Here is a 9,999-nt window from a genome sequence, read left to right as displayed (position 1 = left end):
TTTTTTTTAATTTTGGTCGGAAAGGCTATTGGAAGGTCCCGCTTACTTCGTGCCTAAGTGTTCGAAGAGTTGCACCCCAAAAACAAAAAAAGAAATTTGTTCGAAAAGTCCAAGAAAATGATGAAATGATCGGAACAATTAGCCTATTGGAATATCAAAAAAAATCGACAGATTGGAATTAGATTAGATTAGTATACACCAAGGCCCACCTTCCACTTTATTTATGGCAAAAACAGATTTATATTAGTAATGTTAGGAACGGCTATATTCAAATCAAAACAAAATTAAAAAGGGGGAAGAAAAATCTTTAATCACTCGTAGAGTTGCTATTTTTTTGTAAAAGGACACTCTTCATAATTTGGTTAAATTCTTTTTCTTTTTATTTTTAAATTTACTTTCTTGCCATTAGGTAAAAAGAAGGCTGCCAAGCTATATGGCCCTGCATCCATTCATATACATGAAGGGCAAAATGAGAGTCTTATCCTTATGAAATGAAAAATCCCAGCCCTACTGGATGCCTCTATTTGCGCTTTCATTGGCCCCTATGCTAGTGTAGGGGTCACATAGCTTATCAGCAATCCCCTACCCTTAATTTTATAACTATAAAAGGGAAAGAAAACGCCATCCGATCACGTCGCCCCTTGTGCCCTAACACAATGGCACGTGAAATTACCAACGCACCCCCTAGAACCCCAAAAAATGATCAGGGGTGTGGTAGTCATTTTGCACACCCCTTGTGTCAGGGTGCAGAGATAACGTGCACTATGCGACTAGGTGGCATTCTTTCTCCCAACTATAAATTAGAGGAGTTTTTTGTCTAAGAGCATCAAAGCATGGCATATGCCACCACCCCTGGCCATAAATTAGTTTCATTTTGCTACATGGACTTTAATTAAGAGAAAAAGTTCTTTAAGCTGCTGGAGCAGGACGTGCCTATTTCTCTATTCCCCACATAAAATGACCTCATTGTCCACCTATATATATTATATTTTGTCACACCTCATTGGAGAGTTTTATTATGCTACTTGACCGGAGAACCCTCTTCTTTATATTAATTAAAAAAATATTCCAATAAAGTGGTTCGTAATACCATATGAACTACTTATTCGGTCATTTGACTGTTGGATAGATTGAAAATGACTTTATTACGTCATTTGTCAAATTAGAGTAGCTATTCCTATTTTATGGCCCACCATAGTACAAACATTTTCTAATTTTCTCAAAATGTTCTTATATTTCACTTAATTTTTAAATAACAAAATAATATTTAAAGCATTAGAATGACATAGGGAGATATCAAATTAGTATAAAAAATGGAACCATGACTATTGGATTTTGATTTTGATGACATAGATATATGCCCACTAAAAGATCATTTTATTCCAATTAATTTTCCGCAAAATATATGGAATAGAAGATAACAGAATTTTAACCTCAAATTAATGCATCATTAAGTTATAAAACGTTCTTACTTACCAAAATAAAAAAAAGTTATAAAACGTTCTTCTATGTTTTCAGACTTTCACCGTAATTAGGGGCCAAGGACCGTTTAATCTCTGGAAATTATCTCATCGCTCGTCTGCCTTTAAATAATTAAACTCTCTCTGTCTATCTCTTTCATTTTTCGTTTTCTCAAATAGAATCTCTTTCGTAGTTTCGCTCCCTGTAATTTGGCAAGTAGAAAATAACTGGAATCTTCTCTACCTTTTTTGTCTCTCTCTTGCTCTTTCTTGTTCGAAGGTCGGCCATGGCTACCGAGGACCGAAGAAATGAACCAGAACAGGAATGCCTTTACAAGACAAAACTCGTACAGTTCTTGGGACGCACCACGCCCATCATTCTTCAGAACGACAATGGACCTTGTCCTCTCCTCGCAATATGTAAGGTCCCAATTTTTACAATTCCCTTTTTATTTTTCCTCTGATTTCTAGGGTTTTTGATTTATTTTATTCATCTTCTCCTATCGATTCTTGACCGTATTTAGGAATTTATGACGTTCTGCTTCTATGTATATTTCTCCACTGCTTTGTCGATTCGTCAATCGAGTTTTAGCGTAAATAATTTAATGATCAGAGAGATGATAGGGGTGTTACCTCTCTTGCTTTAGGATTGCGTAAATGACGTTGTTTGGAAATTAGATGCTTTATTGTTTTGTTTATGTAGCTGGATTTTGCCCTGAGCCTCGTGCACTGGGATGCTCTTTTTGTTTTAATAATGCTCTGTTTTCTCCTGGAACATAGGTAACGTTCTTCTTATTAGGAACAACTTGAATTTGAACGCGGATGCGTCTGAAGTTTCATTGCAGAAATTGCTTTCCCTTGTCGCCGAAAGATTGATTGATTCTAACAGCAATGTCGAGGTAACAACCTATTTAGTTGTTTAAGGGAGGTTATCAATCTTGCAACAGTCTCTGCCAGTTGACTTGTTATTTACATTGTGTTGTGAGACAGAATAAAGATGCTGGATATGTCCAGAACCAGCAACAGAACATAGCTGATGCCATTGACCTGCTCCCTCGACTTGCAACGGGGATTGATGTAAACATTCAATTTAGGAGGTAGCTATTCCCCTGCTCTTCTCTTCATTCTTTGTTTATCATTGTCATTTTTGCTTCCTTTATTTCATGGCATTCTGTTTGATGAAAGTATGCTTGTTTGTTACTTGTAGAATTGATGACTTTGAATTTACGCCTGAGTGTGCCATATTTGATCTCCTGGACATTCCACTGTATCATGGCTGGATTGTTGATCCTCAGGTATTCATTTTGAAGGCTTTATGGTTTCTGTCTTTAGTCTTGAGTATTATAAACTGACTTTAAAAGAAAAAAAAAACTTTATCATCTATTCCTCGCAATTTCATTGTTATGGCAATTGTGATGTTAATTTCCCTTGCTAAGCATGATGCTGTCCAACATTTAAATTTATTATTTGTTGGTCATAAAAAATTACTCAATCGTAATTTGTATTGAATTCTTGCATGATAGACTTGCTTGTAGCTCTACGTATGTTGTTATTGTTTGGTTTTATGTCTTTTATTCTGTAGTGGTCCACATAATTATTATTAGGCTTGTATATGTTTGGGTCAGGTTTTGGGTCCATTCCATATTCAGGGGGTAAAGTTGTAATTGTGCGGGGATTAGGGTTTCCTATATATTGTTTCTGTGGGGAAAGCCCTAGATACAAGCAATGGAGATCACTTTGTGAGGTGGAGAGTGGTAGAGAGCTTCTCTAGCTTAGTGAAAATCTCTAGTTCTCTCGTGTGGATGTAGGCATTCGTGCTAAACCACGTTAAATTCCTCGTGTTGTGTGTGATTGTTTCTTGGTTAGTGTTATGGCAATTACGGTGTTGATTTTCCTTGCTAAGCATGATGCTGTCCAACATTTAAATTCATTATTTGTTGTAGTCATCATATATTGCTCAAGTGTAACTTGTATTAAACTTTTGCATGATATTCTTGCTTGCAGCTCTATGTATGTTGGTATAATGAGCAACTTGCAATTTTGAGGTTACAGATTCTCTTTCAGTACTCCTTAACAAACATGGAAAAAGTTCATTTAGACCCCAATGAGCAAAAACCTAATTATGAGTAGTTAGTTTAGGTCAAGTCGACCATGAGCCCATGAGAATGTTAAGCTTTATTTTTTTGGATCTATGAATTTAAATAAGTTGATCATTCACTTAAGGAAGTGGATTACTAGGGTAGAGCTGCTTCTTGGGTGTAACTGGTTCAGTAAAATTAACACATCAGTGGTGTCTCTTTAATAGGTGGTTGTCATTCCTTACATTGGCTTCAGTGAAGGAAATAGGTATCTATGACCTATTGCTTTGTATAAGAGATCTTGTAATCTGAGGAAGATTGCATCTCCAGAAGCTTAAGTATTTACATTGTAAAACAATTGATAATTAAATGAGTGAAACAAAACAGCTTAAAAATTCGTAGTGCAAAGATTGAGTTTCATTCCCTATGTACAAGAGTTGAGTGGAAGTAAACATAAGATTAGTGTAAATTATATGTTACTCTGGATTTGTAATTTTTTGGGGCACCTTTGTGGTCTGGAAAATTACTGGTAAAAATGGTTGTGGCTTAAACACCACAGCATACCAATCTATTGAGGGGACAATAACAGCATTCAAATCTATGAATTTATGTTTGGTGAACATAAAGAAACCAGCCTGATTTATGGATGCTGAAGTACAATTCTTGGGGCTTTTAACGATAGATTGAATATATTGAGCAATTTATCTGTTTTAAAGGTTGTTTGTCAGTATATAACATAAAGAAGCTGCATGAGTAGACATCAAAGTGTTTTTTTTTTTTGGGGGAGGGGGGGGGGGGAGGGGGAGTTATGGCCATATACAAAATGGGATGAGTTAAACATTTAATTTCAATAAAAATTGTATGTTGTCAAGAATTTGGAGAAGATGAGTTCGTTCGTTCTTTGAAGTGGACCTTTGAATTTTTCAGTAATGTATACTCTAATCATTGACAACTTTCTGATTTGTGCTTGCTGATCTGTGTTATGTGACAAATACTAGGATTATGCTACTGCAAATGCAATTGAATCCAAGTCCTATAACACTCTCATGGGGGAGCTTGTTGCCCTTGAAACCAAAAATACAGAACATAAGAGCAACCCAGAAGAAGATTCTGTTGATTTTGCTGCTGCAACAACTGCAACTTTAGGGGTTCCCTCACCATCTCTTTCAAGAGGTATATCTTTTGATGAATCACCTGGTGCTGTATCTGGAAATCAGAAAGGAAGAGAGGAAAACTTGGAGAATGAATCACCTGGTGCTGTATCTGGAAATCAGATAGGAAGAAAGGGAGACTTGGAGGAAGAAGCTGAACTTTTAAGGGTCTTGAAATTGTCAGAAGGTCAAGTGTTGACTTCAATGGATGAGTCTCCATCAGCTGATACAAGTGGGAATAATAGGTCTGTAATTGTAGAAGAGACTGTGCATCTCCAAAGAAATGGGTCAGCTGCAGATACTTTAGAGGGGCGCATTAGTGAGGAACATGAAATACCCCATCTGTCTGAACCATCCATATCACAGGATCCCACTGCTGTCTGTGGTGGCAATAGTAATCTGATATCTTCTGAAATTACTTTAAGGGAAAATGATTCATGCTTAAAGATTGAAGCTGAGAGTCATGTTGATCAGTTAAAGAATAATGAATCTCAGGAACATTTCATTTCTACTGACCTGATAGAGAACAGCAGAACTGATGTATTGGTTCAGAATCCAAGTGAACCATTTCATTTTCTGGACAAAGATTTTTCCTCGCCCTCCAAAGACCATATCCATGGCTCTGGAGGGGATCAAGTTCAACAGACATGCCTACTGGATACTTCCACATCTGAAACTCATCATGAACCAGCAGATGATCTTGGTGTCTTTGAAAGTACAGCATCGACTTGTACACCCACTTCAAATCCTCAGTCTGATGAATTTAGTGGCAGTTGTCAGCACATGGATCAACCGAAGAGTATTGCCTCAAGCCTTGATGGAAGTGAACCCATATATGAAGGAGAGGAGCGCATACTTGATCCAAGATTAACAATTTATGAAAACCGGGAGCCTATGTATGAAGGCGAGATGGTTCTTGCCGAGCAAGCTGACCAAGGTGCCGGAGATGGAAGTGATTTGCAACCCGGGGATGAAATCACTCAGCAGAAAGGTAAGCAGTTGCTTGATATTAAGGAGGATGATTCTGTAAGCTGTTCTTTCATTGCTTGATTTTATAACTCATTCTTTTCAATGTTCTTGCACTTAGGGGAACTTATCAAGAATTTTCTGAGGAACAATGCGAGCCAATTAACCATATATGGGTATGTGAGTGACTTTTAGAAGCTTTATTTTTCTCGATCTGGGACCTTCCTTTTTTGCGGATGTTATAAGGAGATTCTTTTGTTATCTTGGCTTTGGCAGCCTCTTTTGCCTCCAGGAAGGTCTGAAGGAACGGGAGCTTTGTGTTTTCTTCCGCAATAACCACTTCAGCACCATGTTCAAGGTTGGTTCCAACATGTCTTTCTTTTCATCTGCTTCAATTCAGTTTTGCTGTCCATTTACAACCAGTTACTCTGCTACTTGTTATAGAAGGAAATATGCGTAGTTCCAGCTTTTTCTCCGCATGAACTTGCAGGATTTTAACAAATGCTTGGTTCTATTTGCAGTTTAACGGTGAACTTTATCTCTTAGCTACTGATCAAGGTTACATAAACCAGCCTGATTTGGTATGGGAAAAATTAAATGAGGTAAGACTGTTTCTTGTGTGATTCAAATATCTCCGAAGTTGCTTGATATATTGTTCTCTCCTTGCCCTGTTTCTATTTGTGGTCATGAATCTCTCCAAAAGTAGAACATGTTAGCTCGTATTTAATTAATAATTATTCTTTTCAGAATATAGGTTAATCCAACATGCCTGTAGAGACTACATTCTTTATGCTTGCACTGTGACTGTATGCCATATTCTGTTTGAAGTGGGTCTCCACTGGAAGTGCGCCCATATAGTTTATCTTCTATGGTGCATGGACTATTTCTGCGATATTCTTTGAGTCTAATTTTTGAGATTTAACACCCTGGCTTTTCAGGTAAATGGAGATACAGTGTTTATGACAGGCAACTTCAAGGAATTTAAGGTCGAAAATCATGTCAATGACCAATGGGATGAGCGAAATGTGGTGGCCTGTACTGCTGTATGTATTACTTTTATCTCAAATAGTGTTCTAAAATTTGTCATCAATGGCTGCAATGAACTAATAAAAAATTTCCTGCATCAGGACTACATTGCTAGCATAGATAATACTGCAACTGCGGGTTCGACTATAAAGTAATTTTTCGTTGCTGATTTCTTTCCTATTTTCTCATCTTCTGGTGTGTGTTAATGCTTCTTTTATGTGATGGTTCTTAGGCAGGCCTTGGCACAATGGTAAAGGTTGCTCCATTGTGACCAAGTGGTCACAGGTTCGAGTTTGGAAACAGCCTCTCTGCGAAAGCAGGGTTAAGGCTGTGTACATTATGACCCTCCCCAGACCCCGCAATGGTGGGAGCCTTGTGCACTTGGTACGCCCTTTGTTTTTCTTAGGCGGAGAATAATGGTGACTACTACTATTTGCATTTGCCTGGGTTCTTTCTTCTGATAAGCTGAATCATTGTGGAGGTAGGGTCAGGTTTTGAGAACAGTGAAGTGTGCCTTATGGGTGGCAATTCTCAACCTGGCCTCTCCCAAACCTAGTCCAGCTATTAAACAGGCTGTTGTTGCATTTGTCCTGCTATTCCATTTATATGGATTGGTCTGGGGATGGGTCGCAGGCACAATGAACTATTATACACTAGACAAATGTTTACTATCCATAATCAACCACCTGAACACATCCTATTGTAAGGAGCTCAGGTTATGCATAATCTGTCCATTTAACAATTGGGCACGTTCAGGCTAGTGTAATAAAGCCCATCACTCCCAGGTTTGACAGTCTATTTTCCACCCCTTGTGTGCTTGCGTTTGCCTATGAAGAAGAGCCAGCCATGTTTAACTCTTACTTACAACCATTGTTGTATAAAGTTTTGAGAACTTCACTTGTTTAGTGTGGTCCTTGTCTGTTGACTATTTGAATGATAACCTCTAATTGTGTCATGTTATTTTGACAGCTCCGACCTGCAACTGGCAATAGCACTACAACAACAGGAATTTGAGCAGCAGCCTCAGCGGCATACTACGCCACAATCAACTGCCAACAGTTCAAGGCTTGTCACAGGTCCACAGGTAAATTCTGGATTTTAGGGGGTCATTGTTGTTCCTGTATTTTCTCAACAATAACTCTGCATTATGCTTGTAGGCGCCCACCCCCCCCCCCCCCCCCAAAAAAAAAAAAAAAAAAAAAAACTAAACTAAACTAAACTAAGGAAAAAGCAATCCATTTGTATGTGGGCTGTTCCCATTTATTTTGCACTTGAATCTATCTGTGACCCAATTTCTTAAACATGGACTATTTATAATTTCCTTGAATTGATTGGATTAGACTGTGGAGTGACCCAAATAAACCTGTCTTCGAACTTATCATAAACTTCCAATAGGATTGGATGAACAATTAGGAAAGAGAATGAAAAGTTAGAAACAAATTACAGCCTCCTCTGTATTGTATATACTTATCTTTTCTTAACAATGCAATATCATTATGAGGAAGGATTCACCACGATGCTAGTATGGGGCCCACATGGTCAGCATAGAAGAGAACAATGAAAAAAACCCATGTGAGAGTGCGATAGTACATTAGCATTGTGGTGAATTTTTTACCTAACATCATTTAAGAAGCTAATATTCATTTAGTGCCAACAAATAAACTAAATGAGAGAATTTTAAACATGACAGTGCACAGTAAGGAATTTCTAGAAAAACAATTAATGACTAGGGAATTGAGGAAGTTTTTGTGTAGAATGTGTCTGATGTTTCCCAAAGTCAGGTTTGGTTGCTCACTGCTGAAATTCCTTGCTTGTTTCTTTGCTTTAGAGCTTCTCTGATTGGGGGCTTTCTACCAAAAATGGTCAAAGTGGGGTTGACCTTTCCCATCCTTCTTTTGCTGTCTAAAGACAGAAAACGAGGCCAGGTGGGAGTAAATTTGTCCTGTAAAATTTTCTGTTATTCCCTGTTGGACACTACTTGGTCTGGTGGTTATGTTACATGGAGTTGAACTTTGAAGTCCTATCTTCTCTAGCTGCAAACCATCAGGAGTCTGTAAACTCCCATACAATGCATGTTTTGGACAAACAGTTGATGTGGGATGAACTAGTTACGGCCCTGTTTAGATTTGAGGTCAAGCCAATCTTCTTGTCGAAATTCGCAAGATATTTTCCTTTCACTAGGATTGAAATCTAGTGAAATTGGCAAAGTAGTTGAAATTTTGAGCATAACCTGTCTCGAGTAGTGTCCCATAACTTTATTGAAGTCTTAAGTCCTACTCTCTATGTAAACATACTATTTATCTAGATGAGGTTTGGAAGACCTCATACAATGAGACTGTATGTACAAGTGAGTGTCTTGAGTTATTGATTTTTTTTTTTCAAAAAGTCTCAATAGTCAAGTAGAAAGGTGGTTCACGACTTGACTCCAGCAGTGTAATTTCTTAGATCTTTTAATTCACTTTGTATTGAACCTTCAAGACGCATCTGTATGCTAAAGTTAACTACAACAATCAGAGAGATTTATAATTAAGATTCGGGAAAAAGATCCCTGCTTGGTCTCACCCCACAGGCCACAGGGCACCTTGTAATGACACCCTTGCCCCCTGACTTTTAACCAAGCAGTCTCTTGCCCTTTAGATTCTGGCTGATGTTAGGGCCTTGTTGGTTTAAGATTTTATTGAACTTGAACAAATGTGGTCATCCAAAATCTTCAAATGTGCATGGTAAATTTGCTAAATCATAAAAATGGCATTCACCTATTTGGTCCGAGATGCAGCTGTTATCATGGATTCAAAAACATTCCACTGATTGATAAGCTGAAAGGTTGACAAAGTAACGAACTTTTCTTATGCATAAAAGGTTACAAAGTACCAACTTATGCATTTTATTTGCTTGTCATGACAATACCCTAACTGATCTCTTACTCTCTCATGAATGAGATCGGAAGTTTCTGTTAAAGCATAATCTGCTGCCAGGGTTCATTCTGACTGACATTATTTGTTCCTTGGGCAGGTGCCAAAAAGTAGTGGCAACCATTCATCTTTGAAGCCGGAAGCAAAGTCAAAAGACAAGTGTAGTGTGATGTAAAGTTAGCAAGGTTTATCAATGTACTGTAAATGGTGTAATTTTGTTCTGAGAGGACTTGAATAACAGAAATCAGCACTGTTTTCATCTCCCAGATGAGTATTCTGATGTAAATGAAATACATATATATAAAGATTCAAATTGTCGCATGCTGTCTTACACAAAGCATTTACACTGTTTTAAATAAATCTCTTCGAAAAAAGAAGATAACATGAGAAGCTCCTGTTACGCTAT

General features: G+C 37.7%; 1 protein-coding gene across 3 annotated transcripts; it reads left to right on the top strand.

Moving 5' to 3' along the window:
- The first annotated feature begins 1,578 nt into the window (after positions 1 to 1,578).
- Positions 1,579 to 9,926, top strand: LOC122664276. Of its 3 annotated transcripts, none has more exons than XM_043860026.1 (13): positions 1,579 to 1,880; positions 2,241 to 2,359; positions 2,451 to 2,557; positions 2,668 to 2,755; positions 4,537 to 4,759; positions 4,817 to 5,680; positions 5,777 to 5,831; positions 5,932 to 6,013; positions 6,177 to 6,257; positions 6,594 to 6,698; positions 6,783 to 6,832; positions 7,651 to 7,765; positions 9,694 to 9,926. In XM_043860026.1, the coding sequence occupies exons 1-13, from the start codon at positions 1,748 to 1,750 to the stop codon at positions 9,766 to 9,768; spliced, it is 2,097 nt and encodes a 698-aa protein (XP_043715961.1). In that variant the 5' UTR covers positions 1,579 to 1,747; the 3' UTR covers positions 9,769 to 9,926. The 3 variants fall into 3 exon arrangements, with proteins under 3 accessions (XP_043715961.1, XP_043715960.1, XP_043715959.1); XM_043860025.1 differs by having other exon boundaries at positions 4,537 to 5,187; positions 5,221 to 5,680; XM_043860024.1 differs by having other exon boundaries at positions 4,537 to 5,680.
- The last annotated feature ends 73 nt before the right edge of the window (positions 9,927 to 9,999 follow it).

This window comes from Telopea speciosissima, chromosome 6 (assembly GCF_018873765.1).
Source record: "Telopea speciosissima isolate NSW1024214 ecotype Mountain lineage chromosome 6, Tspe_v1, whole genome shotgun sequence".
NCBI classification, from domain to species: Eukaryota; Viridiplantae; Streptophyta; class Magnoliopsida; order Proteales; family Proteaceae; genus Telopea; species Telopea speciosissima.
This window is presented reverse-complemented; position numbering and strand designations above follow the sequence as displayed.